The 24673-nt window shown below is 44.9% G+C and overlaps 1 protein-coding gene across 1 annotated transcript in view; it reads right to left on the bottom strand.

Moving 5' to 3' along the window:
- The window catches only part of LOC117356440 (glycoprotein-N-acetylgalactosamine 3-beta-galactosyltransferase 1-B-like), a 77774-nt gene that overhangs the window by 31966 nt on the left and 21135 nt on the right, over positions 1-24673 (bottom strand). The window contains exons 2-3 of the mRNA XM_033935645.1: positions 3460-3692; positions 1094-1758 (exon numbers count right to left, since the gene is read on the bottom strand). Coding sequence (XP_033791536.1) covers positions 1094-1758; positions 3460-3664 — 870 coding nt within the window. The 5' untranslated portion in view covers positions 3665-3692. The remainder of the gene's footprint in view (positions 1-1093; positions 1759-3459; positions 3693-24673) is intronic.

Below are 24673 nucleotides of genomic sequence, written 5' to 3'. Positions count from 1 at the left end.
GATTGTTTTAGTGTGTATTCTCAGCACTGGACTGACACCTAGTATGTAGGTCCAATACTCCCTATCATATAAGTGCAATGCTACATTATTACATATATATTTTCTATACTGTCCTTTTTATGTTTATCATGTTCTTTATCAAGCAATTCCATATGTTCTTATGATGTTTATCACGCAATTCTATGTTTTGTAGGGATGTTTTTATATGATTTTATACTCCATGTAGATCAGATTATTTTATTTCCTATGTTGTCCAGATGATTCCCTCTTGTAAGCATGGTTTTTAGGCTATGAGAAAATCACTCTTAAGATATTTTATTATTTCCAAGATTTATATTTAAATTTACATATTTATATTTACATTCATTTGAATATTCCTGGTTTTATGTTTATCATGTCTATTGAGTTTCTACACTTCGATGATATTATTAACTTATTGATTTTATTTTTCATGCCATTTGATATGATTTATAGACTTTTACCCCCTCTTCTACAAAGCTGCACTAGCGGCGGCAACAGCCCCGAAGCCCTTTAATTCTCAGTTACTGCACCCACACTCTGGAACGCATTACCCACTTATCTTCGGGCAGAGCAGAACTTAGATAAATTTAAAGGAACTTTAAAAAGCTTCTTATTCATTGATGCTTTTGGCTAATTATGCTACTATTCTTTTTTTATTGAACCCCTTAGTCCTTTTGTTTTTTCCCATATGTTTTCTTTTCTGTATCTAATGTAGTTCTCTCCACTATCCTTTTGTTTTATTACACTTATTTTGTGTCTTGTCCGTCTTAGTATATTTTGTCTGTTTAATATTGTTGTTTTTTAATTCTGGTTTTATCTCTTATCCCTATTTTATTGCTGTATTTTGAAAAGCGTTTTATCAAATTTATAATAAACTTGGAAATTTGGTTAATCTTGATTTTCATTTCTGCAGTCCAATCCCCTAAAACTAAGGAGAAACAATAGTGCTTCTTCTACATGCTCTGATTTAAGAGTAGACCACAAAGTTACTAGCTCTGATAGATAGCTTGTCACACCTTCAAGTAGATAATACGTCACCAAATATGCTGTAGGAGAGTACACATTTACCTACCTCTACAATTTTGTAAAAGTTGTAACTCCAGTACCAAAAGCTCTTAGTGAAATGACCTGTGAGGTGGTATTCAGGTGAAAATGGATGGAATGTCTCTCTTAACTCTGTGTCCCTTGAGTCCTCAGCTTTAACTCCAATCTTCTCCAGGCATTGACCAATGGCAAGGTCGTCCACGGGGGAGGTGTGCGTGCATATTTTCTTGTTAAAGCTCTCCACAAAACGTTTCAAAGCCTCCTTGCTGAGGATATAACCTGCTCCCCCACTCATGTAGCCCTGTTTGGCAAATGGTTTGAAGCGCTTGCCAAAGTAGATGGGTTGGTCAGGTGTATAGTTGGACAGCATCCACCTCATATTATCTACTACTGCATATGTGTCATCATCAGCTTTCATGAACCAGTCAGCTTCCTCAAGGTGATGTTTATACACATAATTAAAGGCTCTGATGACCTTCCAGTAGAGCTGATCTCGACCTTCCTTGGTCCCCGTGCCAATAGTAGGAAAGTCCTTATCATCGACAGAACTTATAAAAAGGACAATGTTACAATGTCGAGTCCAAGTGGCCTTTAAATGTTTGGTCCTAGTTTCCAGGTTTTGGGGCCCAGTCATAATCCAACAAAGGATTCGAACCTTATTATAGAGATCATCTCCAATACTGCTGTCTTCTCCTAAAAATGAGAATTTGAAGAATTATATGGAAATTGTAGACTGTACCTTTTAATAGAATCAATTGTGACAGGTCAACAGAAGATGCTAAATTCAATCAAAGTTGATCTAATATCCTACAAACAGGTTATCTGGTAATTGTCAGTAGACAAGAACCTCTTAATACATGTGGAGGGGCATTTTCAAAAGGATAGCCAAGTTTGAATAGGGATGTCCATCTCGCGTGTATTTTCAAACATGATAAAGACATCCATGTAGGGCAGAAGTTAGTGCAGTGGACTAGAAAGCAAGAGACCCAGGTCAAATCCCACTATAACTCATTGTTTTTGTAATTGTGAGCCCTCCAGAAACAGAAATATGCCCACTTTACCCAAGTGTACACTACTTCAGTAGCTTTCAGGATTGCAGGTATCTTATATATTTAGGTACAGTACTTATGTTTCTGTTCTGGAGGGTTTACAGTCCTCTGCATTAACCACTAGGCTACTCCTCAGACCCACTTCCTGTTCTGCTAAGAATGCCCATAATATCTGAAGCAGTCATCAACTCTGGTATCCCCTTCCTGTTTCACTTTCAGGGGAGAGGGAAAGAGACAGAGACAGTGACCACTGGAGGATTAAGGAGATATCATGCCTTAATCCAGTGTATCGCAAACTGTGTGCCTCATGAGAGTTCAGGTGTGCCATGAAATGTCAGGGAGGAGGAGAGATGCCAGCGCCAGCTGACTGCCTACAGGACATGTCTCTCGCGATGAAAGGCACATCTTGTAGGCAGTCAGCTGCCGCCAGCACCTCTCCTCCTCCTTCCTCTCTATGCCTCTTCTTTTTCAGCAACCCTATTGACTGCTCAGGATCCCGTCTGGAGGGCATCCTCGCACGCACAGACGTGATGACTTCATGCATGCGTGTTATGTCATTGTGGTGATGTCCACACATTTCTGGGTGCCCTTGACCTGCAGCCCCCAGTTTAGTATGCTGCGGCTTGTAAAGTTTGCAAGATACTGTCTTAATCCCTCTAGAGGAACAGCTGCTCAGGGCACCTTTCTGTAACCTGGACATTCCTGAAACAGGTCTAAATGAGGATGTCCTTCTTTCTAAACATGGACGTTTCTTCCCCTTTGGTAATTGCTGTTGGAGGTCCAGATTTCAGGTTCTCTCTAGTCCCAACCCAACATGCCCCCAGAGGGTGTGATATGACAGAGTACGCTACTGGGTTTCAAGAAGGGATTGGATGATTTCCTGAAAGAAAAGGGGATTGAAGAGTACAGATAGAGGATTACTATACAGGTCCTGGACCTGATGGGCCGCCGCGTGAGCGGACTGCTGGGCGTGATGGACCTCTGGTCTTACCCAACAGAGGCACTGCTTATGTTCTTACTATTTGACTCTCCATGCAAAATGGATTTCTAATTCTAATTTTCCTAGAAAAATCATAAATTGCACATCCACAAGTGTTAACAGGGGCAAAATCAGAACCATATTAGCCTCCCCTGAAGCAACAGAGTGTGTTGGTGCATTTTGAACTCTGCAACACTGGTCTATGTTTAAGAATTAAGCTTGTTATTAAGGAGGCACGGAAAGGGGGATGGCTTTTACCCTGTAGCATGTACATGCTTTATAGGGCCAGTAAATAATGAGTGTATTCCAAGTATGTACCATGTCAGTAGTTTTTGACAAACTTATCTAGTAGCAGTGTGCACTAACCTGAGTGATGGGGATGGACCTTGTTAAACAGTGCTAATCTCTGCTTTATCCATTGAATATCCATTGCATTATTTTTTATCGGGCCTACCAATTGCTTGGGAATAGTCTCAAAGACACCATTCAGGAAATGAAAAGACAAGCAGAATCCCACTAGGAGACCACAGTAAAAAGTGATCCCGGATCCTGTGAAGTTTGAGAATCTCATCTTATCTTCTGCAGCTTATCTTTCATATCTGAAATAGAATTTTAAAAATGGAATAAGTAAAAGGGCAGAGAATGAGGGCAAAAGAAACGCTTTCCGCCTATAGAAATTTATCCAAACAAAAAAACAACAAGGATCTCCATTTAAACTACAAATAGAAACAAACAAATAGTGGAGTCTCAGAGATATTTCAATTATGGTAATCGAGAAAGTCTATGTTCCAAAGTCTTGTTCTTATATTAAAACTTTATTAAAATGACTCTTTATTAATGTGACCCAACATGGGGCATGTTTCACCTACAGAGAGCCTTCCTCAAGGGTCATATTGTCAACAAACCACAAATGAAAACATAAATATAAATGTATTATATAAGCTTGTAAAACAAAGTGTATTTATAAAAACATGCATATATACATATCTGTGTTTCCCCAAAAATAAGACCTACTCTGAAAATAAGCCCTAGCATGATTTTTGGGGTAGGTCTTAATATAAGCCCTACCCCAAAAAATAAGCCCTAGTCGTAGGCAGCTGCGCTTCCCCCTGCCCCGCAGCCGAACCCCTGCTGACCCTCCATCCTTCCCTCCCAACTGATCCCTGCCGCGACCATAAATAACTTGCTGCAGAGGAGCATCGGGCCAGCAGCATTCACATGCTGCTTCGCGGCTTTCTCGTTGGGGCCATCTGTGTACTATCAGGGAAGGAACAGAGAGCCAAATCGCGGGCCAAATCTAATTACCTTGCAGGCCAAATTTGGCCCATGGGCCTGAGTTTGACACCCTTGATCTAGGCAAAATCTAATAGGACATGGAAAAGGTGAAAAAGTGCCAAAGTGAAAAACTCACTGTGAAAATATTTGAATTGAAGAGCACAATAACTCCTGACAAGCACTAGGTTTCCAATGAAATTGATATGAAAAGATTAGATTTTTACCTTGATAATCTTCTTTCTGGTAGAAAGGTACCTCAGTCTTGACTAGTGGGTTATTTTCCTCTCTACCTGGAGTTATGTAAAAGACATCTACTTTTTTCAGCTCTGCTTCCTTCCTCACTGGGCTATGCTATAGCTCCTTAGTTTGTCTTAAAGCAGTTGTAAACTACTATAAGAGGAAAAATAAAAAGGAGGGTATGGGGAACTTCCCTTACAAATCATTTCTGTTCAGCATTAATAATTGTTAAACAATGTAAAAAATAAAAACAGTATGGAAAACAAGGTGGAACAAACAAGCCCCCTACCTGAATGCAACCAGCACTAACATCTTTGGAGCTGTCATGCTCTCACTTGCCTCTAAACCAGAGAGGTCTCTTTACTCTTTGGATGTCTGACAGGTGAAGCTCCCAACCTTTGGAAATCCATACCTGTCTGAGACAGTAAGCTGGCAAAATCAATGTCTGACAGGGCAGGCCGTCAAGACAGATGTATTTTTCTACCAGAGAGAAAATTATTAAGAACATAAGAATTACCGCTGCTGGGTCAGAACAGTGGTCCATCCTGCCCATCATCCGCTCACGCGGCGGCCCTCAGGTCAAAGACCAGTGCTCTAAATGAATCCAGCCTCACCTGCATATGTTCCAGTTTAGCAGGAACTTGTCCAACTTTGTCTTGAAACCCTGGAGTAGTGCTGCCCGATTCAGGAAAAAAAAAAAAATTGATTCGATTCAGCCTATTGAATTGGTTTTTCGATTCGATTTTCCTGCCCATTTGGGTGTTTTTTTCAAACATCTTGGTGGGTTTATTTTATAGCCTCTTCACCCCCTTTGCCTTCTCCTAACCACACTGGAGCTGTGGTGTAAACAAAATAAACAAACAAAAAAGACTTTTCCTCTCTCTGTTAAATCCTAGCTCACGTTTGCGGTCTAACACCAGCTCTGGCAGGATACACATTTCAAATCTGACATATTGTAATCACAAAACAGAAAATAGAATTAGTTTTTCTACCTTTTGTTGTCTGGTCATTATTCAAATCTTGTTGGTCCCAGGCTCTGGTTGTCTTCTAATAACTTGCTTGACAGGGTCTCCTTCTTTCTTCTTTCTCCATGCTAACCATCCATCTTCTATCTCTGTCCTCCCCTTCCATTTCCTTTCCCTCCCCTAGAGGCTGGCATCTTTCCTTTTTTTCATCTCCATCCACAGATCCACCTTTTCTCAACTTTCATCCAGCATCTCTCCTTCCTTCCCCACCACCCCAGGGTTCACCATATCTCCCTTTCTGTTCCTTTCATCCCTAAATCCCATTGTCCACCATCTCTCTCCTTCTCCTCTGTTTTTAGATCCATTATTTCTTCCCCCCAAAGTCTGCAATATGTCTCTTTGAACCCCCCCACCTTCCCTCCCTCCCTCCATGTACTTCTACATGAGGGCCTCCTCCCCTGAAGGCCGACACCCCACCCCTGAAGGCCTGTCTGTTCCCCCTGAAGGCCTTCACCCCACACCTGAAGGCCTGCCTGTCCCCCCTAAAGGCCTATACCCCACCCCTGAAGGCATGCCTGTCCCCCCTGAAGGCTTGTACCCCCCTGAAGGCCTGCACACCCCCAGGCCTACGTGTTCCCCCTGGCCTCCCAGCATCTATTTACCTAATTTTAGCAGCCTGCAATGTTGTGGCTGGCGGGAGCGATCTTTTCAGCATTCAGCCTCAATGCTTGCCTTCAGCTCTCGCTTTCTGTTCCCCTCTGGCTTCCTTCAGGCTGCAGTGGAAAGCGTCGAGCTGTCTGTCTTTCACAGTACCTTGCGCCACTCTCCTGGTGAGTTTGCCCTGGCCACCGTCACCCGGCTGCCCCTTGCTCTTCTGCAGGTACATGACAAATGAGTTGAGCTGTTTCTTGGAGCTACTACGTCTCGCGAAGCTCTGGGGTGTGCTGGGAGGTAGATGCGGGGGGGGGGAGGCCTATCGTGGCTGCTATTGCCGCCGCTGCTTTTGGACATCAAGCCCCTGGCGGTGGTCACTGTCTCTCCACCCACAGCACTCATCTTCGCCCGAACCGTGTCTTCCAGCTGTCTGCATAGGTAGTTGGGCCCCTAGGTCAGCGCTCACACCACCGGTGATGGCTGCAAGCCGGACAGCACCTGCATCCTCATGGCATGCCCAATTTCTACAGGCATAACAACAAAATTAAAAAAAAAAACAAGAGGGAAAAATGTTTCCCTTTCCCTATCACAGGCTCTCGGGGGCCATGAAATCTCCGTCACAGCACCAGGCTGTTGCTGACAAACACACCCCTTTCTAGTCTGCCACTTTCCACTCCCAGCACATTCAAGTCACCTTGCACCTAAGCCATGCCCCGTCACCTCAAAGCAGCCGATTTTTTGTTGTGGTAAATCGATTTGAATCAATTCACCCGAAGTGAATCGGTGAATCGATTCAAATCATGAATCTGGCAGCACTACTGCTGGGGCTGTCGTCTGGGAACAGGCCCCCAAGCCACCACTGACTTCTGGGCCCCCAAGCCACCGCAGAAACCGCCGTTGCCGAGTTTTTCATTTTCCGACATTGGACAGGCCAGCAGTCTTCTCCCTAAAGTCAATTCTGACGTTGGAGAGGAAGTTCCGGGCCAGCCAGGCAGCGATTGGCTGGCCCGGAACTTCCTCTCCGACATCAGAATTGACGTCAGGGAGAATGCTTCTGCAGGGAGAGCTTGGGGCGGCGGTGGGGGACGTCAGGGAGAGGAAGGCTGATCAGCCCGGTAGATCGCGAAGGCAACGCGAGGCTATCACAGAGCCCGGAATGAGCTCCGCGATCGACTTGCATTGCCTTCGAGATCTACCGGTTGATCGCGATCGACGTATTAAGCCCCCCTGACCTAGGGTTACCATATGGCTCCAGAAAAAGGAGGATGAATTGATCCATCCGGGTTTTACTTCCATTGCTTTCAATGGAAGTAAAACCCAGATGTCTCTATCCATCCTCTTTTTTCTGGAGCCATATAGTAACCCTAAGCCACCCCCCAAAGTTCACATAGGAAATAATGGAGGTACTCAGTCTCTGTAGTGCCTTTGCCTTTCAGCACTTTAAAAAAAGCTGAGTGAAGAAAAAAGGACTTTCTGCCTCAAAAACAGCTCCACAGAATTGAAGATCTTTGGACTGCCAGCCGAGCAGAGACCAACTACAACCTTCACCTCACTGGTCCACTGCCACGTGATCAGGTGCAAGAAGGGCAGCCTGCACCTTGAAACCCGGGTGGGATTTTATAATAATAATAATACCTTTATTTTTCTACTAGTCGTTAAGCCCGTTACATTAACAGGTGCTAGAATATATGTCTGTTTTTCTTTCTGTCTCTCTCCCCCTCCGTTTCCCTGTGCAGCGCTGTCTCTGCTTTCTTCCTCACTCTGCACTCTCCAGCTGTAACATTACTACCTCGCTTTTTCTCCCTGCAAGCATCTCTGCTCTCTTTCTCATCCCTAATCTCTTTGCTCTTTTTCTCTTCTTGCAGGGGTCTCTGCTCTTCTTCTTCTCTATGTTCCTGATTCCTGAAAACCTCTACGCTCTCCTGTTTTCTCTGTATGCTCCTGATCCTGTGCTTCCCTGAAGGTATCTCTTCCTTTTTTTTTGTTTTTAATTCCTTCTTCAGTCTCAGTTCTTCATTCTCTGAACATTCCCTTCCTCAGTCTCTCCAACTGCAGCTCTCTTGCCCTCTAAGCCCCTGCTGCAAGTGGCTGTGCATGTTGCTCCTGATCCTCTTTCACTGACCCTTGCGATAGCATCATTTTTGTTATGCCAGCTGGGTTTCTGTGGCAACCCTGCTCGCTAATGCCCCGAACCCGTGCTTGGTTTTCACTTACAGTGATCGTGGTCTCCTTGCTCCGCCTTTTCATTGTCAACCAAGAGCCTGGACTCTGAGGCGAGAAGCAAGAGGAATCGTCGATTGCTCTCAATTTCTGCCATGTTTTGTGCTTCCTTCGACGACGGCCCTGTTGCTGCTGTGTGCGAGTGCAGGCAGGTGCTGGGAAGGCTTAGGTGAGGGAGACAGGCCCGAGCTCCGGCACTGCCGTCAAAAGCTGCAAACGCTTCCTCACACCTCCCTTCAAATCAGCGCTGAAACGTGGGCACTTAACCCCGCAATTGCCACAGCACTGCTGCAGAAGACAGTCCTGGGGACTCGCAGCTTATACCTTAGGGTCCGTGAGTGTGGGGCCGTTTTCTTATTTCCTCATGGGAAGCTGTTTTGCGGGCTAGTGGGTGTGAGGAGCGGCCGGGATCGCAAGCAATGCCCGATGTTCTGTCGCCGACCGTTACAACCGGGGCCTCTGGAGCCATGATTCCCTTAGTTCTGGCCGAAGTTATTTTTAAGTTCAAAGCCGCGGTAGCGGCTCTTCTCACGATCCCCGCCTGTGTTGGAAGCCTTCTCCGACGCAGGTGCGGCTCATGAGAGGAGCCACAGCAGCAGCTTTGAACTTAAAAATAACTTCAGCCAGAACACTACCTTGGGGTCCGTGAGTGTGGTGCTGTTTTTCCTCTCAAGCTAATAGAACCCTAAGCGCACATGCGCACTCCTGCCTGCCACAGACATATGGATCACAGAACACGCACTTAGGAGTGCACATGCACACTTAGCGTTTTATTATAGTAGATACCGTCAACACCCAAAAATTTCTAAGCGGTTTACAGAATAAAGAGGACTGGACATTCCAGTGATGATACAAAGCATCCAGAAAAGCAGTACAATATTTCAATAGTGAAAAATACAATAAGAAACTATGACAGTCATCAATCAAGTAACAAATTTTTTTAACAAATAGGTCTCAACCAATTTTCTAAAGATGCAATAAGATCCAGCTTGCCTGAGTTTGGGGCAGGCAGGAGAAGTCGGGCCGAGGAGGGAGAGAGGAGGAATCGAACAAAGGAGGTAGAAGGGAATGGAGAGGAGGCAGAGGGTGAGAGGCTGCAGAGAGAGGTAGCTCCGCCCACCCCCTGACATCACCAGAAGCAGACCCAAAGCTATCCCTTAAAAGGGGAGGAGCCAATGGCGCACAGCTTCAGCTGATTCAGCTTGCCTGAGTTCGGGGCAGGCAGGAGAAGTCAGGCCGAGGAGGGAGAGAGGAGGAATCAAACAAAGGAGGCAGAAGGGAGTGGAGAGGAGGCAGACGGTGAGGGGTTGCGGCGAGAGGTAGCTCCGCCCACCCCCTGGCATCACCTGAAGCTCCCCCTTAAAAGGGGAGGGGCCAACGGCGCACAGCCATTTGGCGTGCGTCGAAGGCGCGCATTAAAGGCGCTAGCCTTAGCAAGAGCGCCTTTGCGAAGAGCCTCGAGAAGGGACGATCCATCACTAAGGAAGACAAGAGGGAGACCACAGCAGTCGTAGAGGACATCCAACCAGGCAGACTTAGCAGGTACAGAGACACACAACCAGGAGAGTACAGCAGACGCAGAGGACATCCAACCAGACAGACCCAGCAGGTACAGAGGCACACAACCAGGCAGACCCAGCAGGTACAGAGGCACACAACCAGGCAGACACAGAGGACACAACAGGTGCAGAGGACAGCCACAGCAGGCACAGAAGACATACAACTAGGCAGACACTGAAGACATAACCGGGCAGCAATGGAAGCAACAGGCAGAAGCAGGAAGTTGAGCTACCCAGTTTTCTGCACCGTCTGCCATATGTATGACTACCTCCCTTCTGGAAGGCGGTCTTACGTATGCGCTCGATGCGGAGAACTGGAAAGCCTGAAGAAGCAAGTCAGACTTCTGGAGGACAGAATACTGGAATTGGAGGCACTTCAAGCAGTGGAGGAAGAAGACAGAGATGCAGAGATCATCAAGACGGAGGATACCATCGAGAAAGAAGTCCGGGAGCTGGAGAACTTCATAGAAGAGGCCTACAAGGAGGCCGTGGAAAGACACCAACTACAGAGGAACTGCCGGGATATGCCTACAGAGAGTGTGGGCGACCAGACAGCTACCAGGAGGAAATGGGGGACACAGCAGCAAGATTTAGTAACAGCGGAGGAAACCCACACCATGCGTACTAATATCTTTTCTGTGATGGCCCCTACCATCTGGAACTCAGCACCAAATTATATAAGAGAAATTTCGTCACTTGATAAATTTAAAAGTAGCTTGAAGGCCTTTCTTTTTAAAGACGCATTTGGAGTATAATAGTCCTTTTAAGGACTGTAATGGAACTTTGCTCCTTGCTTTTCTTATTCATTTTAATCTTTTCTACAAAGTGCTAGATTATTTATTTTTTGTTCCCTCCCTTTTTCATTACACAAATGTATTTCTACCCTTTTTCATTTTGTTTCGGTAAGTTAATGTTCGTCTATGTGTCTGACTGTCTGTTTTAATAATTATAATTTGTTTTTTTTAATGTATGCCTTTCTACTCTTTGTTTTTATATATTATGTAAAACCGCTCTGAACCTTGACAAGGCGGTATATCAAATCCCCAAACAAACCTGAAACCTAAAACGGAATTTTTTCTTTCCGGAAACAAAGCACAAGAAACGGCAGAAGTTTCCTTCTTCGGCAAAAGGGTAGCAGCTGAAGAAGGAACTCAAAACATGAGTCAGAGTCAAACTATTGTACGTTCAAGAGGGAGACAAGAAACAGTTCTTGTGTACAAGCTGCGAAGAAAAAATCTTAAACTGAATACAGCTATCAAAATTCAGGACTGGTGACAGAGAGAGATGTTAGCTGGAGGGAGTGTCACACACATGGGCAACATAAGCCTTACAAGTCTCATCTGTCTAGGAGGGGGGGAATCCTAAGTGTCTTTATGACCCATAACAAGAACACTATAACAATGCAGAAATTTTTGCTTACCTTACCTTATAAGCGAGGTACATTAATAATATACAATATAATCTTATACTCTAAAATCTTATCTAAGTGATAGAAGAGAAAAGCGCATGCAAAGAGTGGTACAGATGACAGAGTGGGCAGGCGTTTCTATAAATAATTTCATTCTTCCCGAAAGAATGGCAGCTGCTTATTTCGCGGCGGGAGCTTCCCGAAAACTCCACATTAATCTTGTTCTTTCCGAAATAACAGTAGCCACGGCGTGAGTTTCCCAAAAACCCACAATATAAATAAAGGGTTGGAATAGGACACCAATACCAGTGAGTATTAAAGAACAGAACTCAAAATTCAGAAATACTCACAAGATATTGGTGATGGCTAGCCCATCCCGGACAGAGCCCCCAAATGAAAACGAACCGAGTCCGTTTCTTGGTCCTGAAACTGCCCTGTACACACTCTGTCCCCTAATCGGATAGCCGGAGGCAATTTCCTTAGGAAAGAAGGATTCACAGAAGTCCCAAAGGGATTGCCTAATCTTTTATTAGTTTACATCCAGCTTTATACCTTTTTTTGTACAAGGGTCAGTATAACCAATACAGGAAAAGGGGGTTGGACAAGAGAGGGGAGTGGGTGGACGAGCAGGATATGTGCTTCATTGTTTAAATCTAAAGGTGTTAAAGCTTCCCTTATCTCTCTCAATCGGTACATGGCAGTACCTCCATTGTCTCCATTAACAAGATTAAATGGCCTTTTCCCAGAACATTAAGAGAACAACCACACACACACTGTCTGTGTTTGAGCACCTCCAGCACAGACAGAGACAGAAGACTTATCCTTTCAAATGTGTACTTTCAATCACTAACATCAACGCAAGTGTCATAAGACGGTAAAAGGGGCCAAAAGAGACTATGAGGAAAAAATAGCCAAGGAGGCGAAAAACTTCAAGCCATTCTTTCGATATATTAAAGGGAAACAACCCGCAAAGGAAGCGGTGGGACTGTTGGATAACCAAGGAATAAAGGGAGCGCTAAAGGAGGACAAAGCAATCGTCTAAAGGAGGACAAAGCAATCGTCGACAAACTGAACACATTTTTTTCGTCTGTATTTACTGGAAGTGAAAACGGGAAACTGACAGGATTAACGGTCAGTCTAGAAGAGGTATGCAGGCAGATTGATAGGCTCAAGAGCGATAAATCTCCGGGACTGGATGATATCCATCCGAGGGTCATCAAGGAACTGAAAGAGACCATAGCTGAACTGCTTCAACTAATAACCAGTCTGTCGATCAAAACAGGAAAGATTCTGGAGGACTGGAAGGTGGCGAATGTAATGCCAATCTTCAAAAAAGGTTCAAGGGGAGACCCGGGAAACTACAGGCCGGTGAGTCTGACCTCAGTACCGGGAAAGATGGTAGAGGCGCTGATAAAGGACTGCATCATTGATCACCTTGACGGACACGGGCTGATGAGGACCAACCAGCACGGTTTCAGCAAAGGCAGATCTTGTTTGACAAACTTGCTGCACTTCTTCGAGGGAGTAAACAGGCAGATAGACAAGGGCGAACCGGTCGACATTGTATATCTGGATTTTCAGAAGGCGAATGACAAGGTTCCACATGAACGACTACTTTGGAAAATTGTGAGCCATGGAATCGAGGGTGAAATACTCACGTAGATTAAAAACTGGTTGGAACATAGGAAACAGAGAGTAGGGGTAAATGGACAATACTCGGACTGGAAGAGCATCACCAGCGGGATGCCACAGGGCTTGGTGCTTGGACCCGTGCTCTTCAACATCTTCATAAATGAGCTGGATATAGATACGACAAGTGAGGTAATAAAATTTGCGGATGATACGAAGTTATTCAGAGTAGTGAAGATGCAGGGGGATTGTGAAGATTTACAACGTGACATAATCAGGCTCGAGGAATGGGCTGCAACATAGCAAGTTTCAAGTTCAAGTTTATTTATTATTTGATTAATCGCCTATTCCAAATTCTAAGCAATTTACAAATCAGCAAAATACATATTTAAAATATATATGAAATAAACATACATAATTAATAAAGGGATAAGTTTTGGGGGTTTTTTTAGATAATAATAAACTGATTAACGCAATACCTGACACAATAGGGAAGGCAGGAAAGAAATACAATCTTAGAAAGGAAAGAGTCAACAATTAAAGGTTAAGCACAACAGGATTAGAAAGACAACTAAATAGGTAAGTTAAAAATAAACAAAAGAGCAGTTGACAATTCAATTAAATATTGAATGCATCTTTAAAAAGAAAACTCTTAAGTTTGCTCTTAAACTTGTCCAAGTTCTTCTCCTCTCTTAAGTATAGTGGGAGTGAGTTCCAAGTCTGAGGCGTCATAATAGTAAAGATAAATTGCCTTCGAGTATTAATAACTTTAAGAGAGGGGATGACCAATGAATGTTGGTCATTTGATCTCAGTAATTTAGAAGAATTATAAGGTATCAGTGCTTTATAAATAAAAGCTGGAGTTTAATAATAGAGATTTAAATGTAAGTAAACATAATTTATATAGAATACGATGAGACACAGGAAGCCAATGAGCGTTTTGAAGTAAGGGAGTTACATGGTCAAACTTCTTTGCTCCCATAATTAATTTAATAGAGGCATTCTGGATTATCTGCAGCCGCCTAATTTCTTTTTGAGCCATTCCCTTAAATAACGCATTGCAATAATCAATTTTTGAGATAATCATTGAATGAATTAATATATTCAATGATTTTGGACATTGAATATATTTGGATATTGTGCGTATTTGGCGAAGTCTAAAAAAGGTAGCTTTAACCACATAACTAACGTGGTCATGGTAAGTTAGTTTTTCATCTAAAATCACCCCTAAAATTCTAATTTTATTTATCTGCTTAAGAGTGACCCCTTGGATGGAAATTGGATCAACGAGCTTATGATTATCTTTCCAAGGGAAGAGCATAATATTTGTTTTATTGATATTAAGGGATAATCTATTGGTGTCAAGCCATAAATGAATCTGTTTTAATTTCTCATTGATAGCTGAAATTTCAGAACAACTATTAGGATCCAGAGGATGTAAAAGTTGTATATCGTCTGCATAGGCAAATACGGAGAAGCCAATAGATTGGCAAAGAGTCATGAGAGGAGCAAGAAATATATTGAACAGAAGGGGAGACAAGATAGAACCTTGTGGGATACCATATGTAGCTGAAAAACTAGCAGATGTAGAATCATTAAAAGAAACTATTGAAGAACGATTGTCCAAATAAGATCAGATGAGGTTCAACGTGGACAAGTGTAAAGTGATGCATGATGGTAACAAAAATCTCATGCACAAATACAGGATGTCCGGGGCGGTACTTGGAGAGACCCCCCAGGAAAGGAAGTTCTGATCGATAAGTCGATGAAGCCGTCCGCGCAATGTGCGGCGGTGGCGGCGAAAAGGGCGAACAGAATGCTAGGAATAATAAAGAAGGGGATCACAAACAGATCAGAGAAGGTTATCATGCTGCTGTATTGGCCATGGTGTGCCCTCACCTAGAGTACTCCGTCCAGCACTGGTGAGCCGTACATGAAGAAGGACACGGTACTACTCGAAAGAGTCCAGAGAAGAGCGACTAAGATGGTTAAGGGGTTGGAGGAGCTGCCGCACAGTGAAAGTTTAGAGAAACTGGGCCTCTTCTCCCTCGAACAGAGGAGATTGAGAGGGGATATGCTCGAAACATTCAAGGTACTGAAGGGGATAGATTTAGTAGATAAGGACAGGTTGTTCACCCTCTCCAAGGTAGGGAGAATGAGAGGGCACTCTCTAAAATTGAAAGGAGATAGATTTTGCACAAACGTAAGGAAGTTCTTCACCCAGAGGGTGATAGAAAACTGGAACGCTCTTCCGGAGTCTGTCATAGAAGAACACACCCTCCAGGGATTCAAGACTAAGTTATAATTCAATTCAATTTAATTCAATTTTTCTATACAGTTCTCCCAGGGGAGCTCAGAACGGTTTACATGCATTTATTCAGGTACTCAAGCATTTTTCCCTGTCTGTCCCAGCGGGCTCACAATCTAGCTAATGTACCTGGGACAATGGGGGGATTAAGTGACTTGCCCAGGGTCACAAGGAGCAGCGTGGGTTTGAACCCACAACCCCAGGGTGCTGAGGCTGTAGCTTTAACCACTGCTGAACAAGGACGTACGCTGGTAGGGCTAGTGTCAGGGCGCTGGTCTTTGACCAGAGGGCCGCCGCGTGAGCGGTAGGGCTAGTGTCAGTTAGGGCGCTGGTCTTTGACCAGAGGGCCACTGTGTGAGCGGACTGCTGGGCATGATGGACCACTGGTCTGACCCAGCAGTGGCAATTCTTATGTTCTTAAGATGCAGATTGTTGAATCGGGTCTAACCATACTTGAACTTTACCTGCTTGATAAGCCAAAGATCGATCAAAATATTTTTTATAAAGGCAATTTTTGGGATGAGGAAAAGTGAATAAACCAGTACGCCAAGTAGACCTAGTCGAACAGATACATTCAAAATGTCCAGATGCACACAGCCTGTGCTAGAAAACTGACAGAGTCACAGGCCAGCAGACTCTCATGGAAAGGGACCCCGGGTACTTGAAGAAGGTGGCACACAGTTGGTTGGATCCACCACAGTTTCTCTGTGAAGTTGCAGTCTGGCACCGCAGGACTGCATCCTTTTCTCTGACAGGGGACCACCAGGGAGGGGTCTCAAGGCACTGAAGCCACAAAAACAAACTTAGGCAAACTTTAAGCAAAAAGTTAAGAAACAGAAGCAGAGCAACTGCAAAAGACTTCTACACGGACTGCTTGCAGAAATTGAAACTAGGATTGTTTACTAACTCTCAGGATAAGGGGTGGAGCATGTATTCAGAAAAGTTGTAGATTCTGCAACACCTGGACTGTGGGTTGTGATTGAACAACTAGCGTATGGAACCCAGAAGGGACCTAACATAATGAACCTTGGCATTAGAAAAAACAATGAAGCTACACTGAGTTTCAAAATGGGTCAAATTAGATAGGGGCTTTCAGAGAAATAATCCCCCCCTAAAAAATGGCCCAATGCAATTCTATGGAAGAAGTAGCTCCAACCCCTGCAGTATAGACATTGACATGCAATAAATAAGGAATTGTTCCTTTCAAACTGCCTTCCCTCTGTTCCCTACTGCCTCCACCATCCAAAACTACCCCCAAACCACATAAACTGTCCCACCTAACAAAAACACTCTTCACACACACACACAGCCCCATAATCCTCAACACCCCATGTACCTCTCAACCTCCAAAACTACTCCTTCCAATTGCCCCACCACCTACAACTTATCTCAACCACCAAAATACCCAACTCAACTTCCCTGTCATTCACTAGACTACCCACTGTAATTTACCTGCCACTCACAAACTACCCTGCAATATGACCCTCGCAATTGCCCTTCCAACCTCCAAATTATCCCAATTGTCCCATCAGCCCACCATCTGATCCAGCCCTTAAAACTATTCTCCACAAGGCCATCACCACACAAACTGTCCCCAACCCCCCCAAATAACCCCTGCAACTGTCCCACCACCCCACAAACTGCCACAGTTAACCACTAGGTGCCCTAAGCCCCCAAACTATACCCCTACAATTGCCACATCCCCAAACTGTCCCCACTAGTGCTGCCCAATTTCCGATTCAAATCGATTCACCAATTCAATTCGGGTGAATCGATTCAAATCGATTTGTATTTAGAAAATCAGCCTTGCCGATTTGGGGCCCAATCCTCTTCCTCGTGCCTTCAGTCTCCTATAGCAGGAATGGCAACGCTGCCTCTTGCTGGCCGTCCACTGCTGCTGCCGTTCCTACTTTAGGGAGTAATGGGGGAGGGTCAGTCAGGATGCGCTGGTGTCCTCCTGCTTCCCCCCCTGGCCTCCCGCTCTTACCTTCACTGAATTACAGCAGCGGAGCAGCCTGCACAGAAGATCACCGGTGCTTTAGCGATCCTTGCAGGCTGCTGTCATCTTCAGAACGTTCACTCTGCCGTGATCCTGCCCATGATGTCAGAGGAGGGGGCGGGCCCACAGTAGAGTGAACGTGCTCCTGAAGACAACAGCAGCCTGCAAGGATTGCTAAAGCACCAGTGATCCACTGTGCAGGCTGCTCTGCTGCTGTAATTCAGTGAAGGTAAGACTGGGAGGCCAGGGAGGAGCATGCAGGCCTTTGGGGGGGATGCAGGCCTTCGAGGGAGGGACAGGCCTTCAGGGGGTGAGGCCTTCAAGGGGGGACAGGCCTTCAGGGGGGTGAGGTCTTCAGTGGGGGAAGGCCTTCAGGGAGTGAGGCCTTTGTGGGGGACAGGCCTTCAAGGGGAGGCAGGCCTTCAAGGGGTGAGGCTTTCATTGGGGACAGGCCTTCATCCCCCTTCTCATGCTACCATCTCAAAAGGCCTTCTTAGATCATACCTAAAATATGCTCTCACTGTGCAGTCAACATCTCTCTCTTTGGTACCTTACACACATGCACACACATACCCTGTCACATACCATTGCCCCAACCAGTTCACGTGTCACACCACCACTGTGCCTCTAACATACACATGCTCCTACTCCCACACCTCAGACATCTCACTCACAGCAGCCACACACCACACACCCTTACTGTTTTCAGTACCTCTCTACACACTCCACCTCTGTCTTCCAGCTCAACATACCAAATCCCCAGCCTCCTACACTCTATCCAGAAACCCCTCAATTTCTATCCATACTCCCTGAATGTAACTCAGAAGAAGTTCTCCATCCCCCCCCCCCTCCAGTCCCCACTGCTTTGGAAGGTAAAGTTGGGGAAGGGAGTACAGTCAAATGTACTCAGGATCTGGTAGGTTAGAATTGACAACTATCTGCTTTTTTCAGGTTTCTATAGATTTGTACAGTATGTTTGAAATCAAAAGGATTGCTAATATGCTTGGCCATTTTTCAGAGTTTAAAACCTCTGAAGATCTTCACACGTGCCTACTGTGTAAATGAACCTGCCCTGCCAGTTTCTAGTGTTAACTAGCAGCAAAAGGAAAGATTAGATTCTTACCTCGATAATCTTCTTTCTTGTAGATGTGTCTAGTAGTCCTGAATGCTAAGGTTATGCATCTGAACCCACAAATTGCTTGCAGAATGATTTCACTCATCTGTCAACTCTGCCTCCTTCCCAGTAGACCTGCTCCTGCCCCCTCAGTTTGTACAAAAGCAGTTAAGAACTACTGGAAGAAAGGAGGGCAACAAAGAGAACTACCCAACACTATACTTCTGTTTTGCTCTGAAACAAGTATAACATTATCAAAATCATACAAAACTGTGTGCAACCGGCACTAACATTTATGGAGCTCATAGCTACTCATGTGCCCTGCTAAGAAGCAGAAACAGACTTGATATCCCATTCTTTTCTTTTCAGCTTAACTGAAAGACAGAGAAATTCTTTACAGTCAGACACAAACTGAAATTAAGACTAAAAGCAGGCAAAGCCCACTCACAGGGTGGGGATTCAGGACTACTAAACAGAAGATTATTGAGGTAAGAACTAATCTTTCTTGTGCAATGTGTTTAGTAGTCCTAAACACTAGGGACGTATCAAAGCGGTCCCCTGAGTCTAGGGTGGGATTATTGAGCCTGCCTTTAATACCGAGGACCCAAAAGCAGCGCCCTTCCTGGCTGCCATGTCTACACTATAGAACCTGGTAAAGGTATGAAGAGTAGACCACATCACTGCTCTACAAATCTCCATGAGGGAAACCGCACAAGCCTCTGCCCATGAGGTAACCACTCCCCTGGTGGAGTGTGCTTCAACGCTATTGGTAGCTGCTTACCATAGCCCACATACGTGGAGGAAATTGCTATTTTAATTCATCTGGAGATGGAGGTCTTAGACGCAGACCTGCCTTTCTTAGCATGACTGGTCAGAACAAAAAGGTGATCAGAGACTCGAAACTCATTGGTAACTTTGAGATAGTGAAAAAGCACTCTAGCAAATGCAATATTCTGTCCTTTTCCTTTAATCCCTTAGGCTGAAAGGCAGGCAAATTGACTTCCTGATTGACATGGAAGGCAGTGACTACTTTTGGTAGAAAGGACAGAACTGTGCCCAAGGAAAATCCTGCTTGGATAATTTTAAGAAACAGTTGCCTGAAAGAGAGAGCCTGTACCTCAAGAGATTCATCTCACTGATGTAATCGCAACCAAGAACACCATCTTGATTGTCTGATCAAAGAGGGAAGCCTTTTGTAAGGGCTCATATGAATCCCTACTAAGACCTCGCAAAATGGTTAAGGTTCCAGGATGGAAATGGTAGACGCACTAGGGGGCACAACCTGAGAGCCCCTTTAAAGAATCTTGCTACATCAGGCTGACAGGCCAGAGCCGCTCTCTCTCCCTGAGCTCAGAAACATGCAAGGTCTGCTATCTGCACTTTCAACAATCAAACCAACAGGCCCTTCTCAAGACCCTCTTGCAAAAATTCCAGGACTACCAAGATTGGGGCCTGTAAGGGCTCTGCGGCGATCTTAGCACACCACTGTTGGAAAGTCTTCCAGGCTTTGGCACAGGCTGCCACCGTTGAGGGCTTCTTCTAAGCAGAACGGAAATGATCACCTCCAATCCCTTCCTTACTAGGGTAGCTGCTCAAGAGCCATGTAAGTCCAAAGTATTTTGGATTCTCTTTGGGGATTGGGCCCTGTGTCAGGAGAGCTATCTGAACCAAAAGTCTGAGACCTTCGTCTCTCTGTAGGCAAACTAGGTCTGCATACCAAGGTCTGCTGGGCTAATCGGGCACCACTACGACTCACAATCCTGCAAATGACTCGACCTAGCATGGGCCATAGGGGAAACGCATACAAAAGCCCCTTCTCTGGCCACGGCTGAACTGTGTCAACCTTGTGCTTCTGGCTTGTATCTTTTGCTGTAAAAGCGATCCATTTTTGTGTTTGCCACTGAAGCCATGAGATCTATTAGTGGGCGCCCCCACCACTGAATAATGGCATTGAACACTAGTGGAGACAGCGATCTCTCCCCTGGGTCGAGCATCTGCCAACAGAGTCTACCTGAACATTCTCCACTCCAGCAATGTGTGTGGATGAAAAAGCCTACAGATGAGCTTCTGCCCACTGAAAGAGGATCTGAGCCTCTAGACATAATGGGACACTCCTGGTGCTTCCTCACTGCACTCATCTCCAATTCTCCCCCCTACCAAATGTTCAGGAAGTCAATCAAAACCTACCTTTTTGATAAATTCCTCTAACTTCTCCCCCCCTCTTCCTTGCCTCCTCCTCGGACCTTGACTTACCTCAGACTCTCGACTCCTCCAATCTTGTCAGCCACCAAATGGTTAAACAAAATGGATCACCCTATCCAACTAATCACCCCTTCTTCGTTACCTCCCATACTAAATGACTCTACAATGCCTTATCGAACACCGCAGTATGTTATCATCGCCGTATGTAATACTACTGTATGAACTCCACTATATATATGTAACTTACAGCAAATGTAACTTCTCTGCAATTTGTAACCTAGCTGAAAAATAACTTCACCGTAAATGTAGCGTCACTGAAAATGTAAATGTTGCTATACCAAAAAAAAAAAAAAAATTTTGCAACTTCACTGTAAATGTACAGTCTCTTCATCTGTTAACCACATAGAACTTCCATGGTAATGCAGTATACAAAAATAAAGTTGTTATTATTATTATTATTGACATAGACCACTGCTATCACCCTAACTTGTCTTCCAGAGTCTTGTCCAGGGCCTGCAATGCCAGTTGAGTGGCTCTAAGTTCCAGCCAATTTATGGACCACTTTTGCTAGATTGAGGATCAACGACCCTGCACTGGATGACCATTGCAATGACACCCCCCACCCCAACCGTAAAGGCTGGCATCAGTTGTCAGGATCTCCCAGGAGGATATACGGAGTGGCATGCCCTTTGAGAGAGAAGCTATCTGCAGCCACCACCATAAGCTGTTCCTTGCTTCTGATGTCTAAGGAAGTGATTGCTGAAGCAAGTCTGACTGAGGAGACCAGGGGGATAGGAGAGAGTCTTGAAGGGGTCTCATGTGTGCCCTGGACCAAGAGAACACCTCAATGGCTGCTGCCATCGACCCCAGGACCTGCAGATAATGCCATGTCATCAGAGCTGGACTCAGTAGCAGGTCCATTATCTTCTGAAGCCTCTGTCTGTGTGACTCTGCAAGAAAAAAATTGGCCTACAGCCGTGTCAAACAGAATTCTCAAGTACTCCCAGTGATGGGATGGCTCAAAGTGACTCTTCTTGAAGTTGACTATCCATACCAACTCTTAAGACTGCCAGTTTACCCTCGTCCTTGGATGAGGCCCTGATTAGCCAATTGTCCAAATATTGGTGTGCAAGTGTGCTGCCTCCACCACGATCACCTTAGTAAAGGTTCAAGGCACCATGGCAAGACCAAAGGGGAGAGTGGAGAATTGGAAATGCTGCTCCAGTACATAGAACCGCAAGTACCTCCTGTGAGCCAGAAAAATGGGAATGTAGAGATAGGCCTCTGTGAAATCAAGGGGAGCAAGAAATTCCCCAAGTACCACCAACGCAATGACTGAACAAATGGTCTTCATGCAGAAGCACAGTACTTTCAGCTCAGCACTGACAGACTTGAGGTCCAAAATTGGCCTCCAGTCATCTGAGCCTTTCTTTGGCATTATTAAGTATGTGGAGTATTTGCCCATCTTCATCCGGAACTGACTTTATGGCATGAAAATCCAGGAACATATGCACCTTGGCTGGACTCTGAGGCTCTATCCTGCCGGCCAGGTTCAGAAGGGGGGCACAGAACTCAATCTTGTAACTTTCTCGAACAACCTCTGGGACTCAACAATCTGTGCCTATCTGTGCCCAGACCGTCCAGTAAGCTGACAGCTTGCCCCCTATCTGGGGAGGGGAAGTGTGCAGCTGATGACCTGGCATCATTGCACTTTCTGGAAGCTGCAGAAGGGCAAGAGCTAGAGGCTTGCCTTCTGCTCCCTCTGAACCTCTGTCAAGACCCCTGAAAGGACCTCTGCATCGAATGTCCTCCCATGTAAGAAGATGAATCTTTGAGAGCTTCAAAAGCTTCTGCATCCTGACCTCTGAGCCACTTAGGGTCTGCTGTCCAGCAAGGCCTTAGGGCAATGGTCGTAACACTGGTCATCAGGTTGTCCAGACCTTTTCCAAATAGCATCTGCCCCTTTAAATGAAGCCTGATGAGGGTGGCCTTAGAAGCCAAGTTTCCTGCCCATTGTCTGATCCAGAGCATCTGTCGGGCAGAGATAGAATAGGCTGACATCTTGCTCATAACTCTTATGATGTCATACAGAGTGTCTGCTACATAATTCACCCCAGAAAGGATCATCTGAGGGTCTTCCCCCGAGGCCGGGACCCAATCTAGATAAGTGCAGCAAGCACATGTCACAAAGAAAGCCATGGCTGCCACTTTAATTCCTAAGGTTAAAGCTTTAAATTGCCTCTTGAGACCCACTTCTACCTTGCAGTCCTGAGTATCCTTCAGCATCACACCTCCTTCATTGAGCAAGGAAGTTTGTTTGACCTGTTTGTTCAGCTGAAGAGGGATTCTCTGGTAGTACAGATGTTGAAAATCGGGAGCTATGGGGTAAAGCTTGGCCATAGTCTTGGCCACTTGCAGGGAAATTCCCAGTGGTCAGAGACCAGCTTTGTGACGTCAGGATGCAAGGGAAATAACATGGTCAGTCACTGGGCTGCTCATAATTGAGCACTGTGATGTGGAGGCTGGCAGAAATTCCAGCTGCTAGCAGCAGACATCTACCACGCAAGTCTGCATCTTCTACCAGGCAGAGGTTCTAACAAGAGGAAACCTCTGGGCACAGAGCCTCAAACTTATAACAACAGGAAAAAAGCCTAAAATAATAAAACTGCAGAGCAGATCAGAAACACATCTCAGCAACTTGCGTTCAGAAGAAAAACTGAGGGGGCAGGAGCAAGTCTTCTGGGAAGGAGGCAATGTTGGAGTGAAATTCTGCAAGTAACTTGTGGGTTCAGTTGCATAACCCTAGCATTCAGGACTACTAGACACGTTGCACTAGAACTGTTGATAGGATCCAGCCAACAGGAGAGCACTGAAGATGAGATTAGTGGAAAGGAGCTCTAGTCACAAAGACTGAGGTAGGATCCAGCCAACAGGAAGAGTGTGGGGGTGGCACACTAGAAGGCTGCTCTAGTTACAGACAGCCATGCTTCCAGGTCCACTGTTTTTTTTCGTCCAATTGGGCTGCTTTCGAAAGATGATTGCGGGAAATTTTGAGCAGTTAATGATAATGGTTTTTTGAACTGATTTCTGATTTTTTTTTTTTTTTTGCTGTAATTTGGGCTGCATTAAATTTTTATTAAATTCTCGGTAATCTGCTTTGCCTGGGCGATAATCCTTTTCTTTTTTAGGCTGAGACTGTAGCTACTTTATTGTTTATTTAAAGCTTTTATACCACTAACTAATGACTATGAAGTCAATTCATAAGAACATAAGAATAGCCTTACTGGGTCAGACCAACAGTCCCTCAAGCCCAGTAGCCTGTTCTCACAGTGGCCAATCCAGGTTACTAGTACCTGGCCAAAACCCAAGGTGTAGCAATATTCCATGCTACCGATACAGGGCAAGCAGTGGCTTCCCCTGTGTCATTCTCAATAACAGACTATAGACTTTTCCTCTAGGAACTTCTCCAAACCTTTCTTAAAACTAGCTATGCTATCTGCTCTTACCACATCCTCTGGCAACACGTTCCAGAGCTTAACTATTCTCTGAGTGAAAAAAAATTTCCTCCAGTTGGTTTTAAAAGTATTTCCCTGTAATTTCATTGAGTGTCCTCTAGTCTTTGTAATTTTTGATGGAGAGAAAAATCGATCCACTTGTACCCGTTCTAGTCCACTCAGGATTTTGTAGACTTCAATCATATCTACCCTCAGCCGTCTCTTTTCCAAGCTAAAGAGCCCTAACCATTTTAGTCTTTCCTCATATGAGAGGAGGTCCATCCCCTTTACCATCTTGGTCACTCTTCTTTGAACCTTTTCTAGCACCACTATATCTTTCTTGAGATAAGGAGACCAGAATTGAATGCAATACTCCAGATGAGGTCGCACTATGGAGTGATACAAGGGCATTATAACATTCTTAGTCTTGTTAACCATCCCTTTTTTAATAATTCCTAGCATCATTGGCTGCCGCCACACATTGGGCTGAAGATTTCATCATATTGTCTATGATGA

This window comes from Geotrypetes seraphini, chromosome 3 (assembly GCF_902459505.1).
Source record: "Geotrypetes seraphini chromosome 3, aGeoSer1.1, whole genome shotgun sequence".
In the NCBI taxonomy this organism is placed as follows: Eukaryota; Metazoa; Chordata; class Amphibia; order Gymnophiona; family Dermophiidae; genus Geotrypetes; species Geotrypetes seraphini.
The sequence above is the reverse complement of the archived record's forward strand: the minus strand, read 5'-3'. Positions and strand labels throughout refer to the sequence as shown.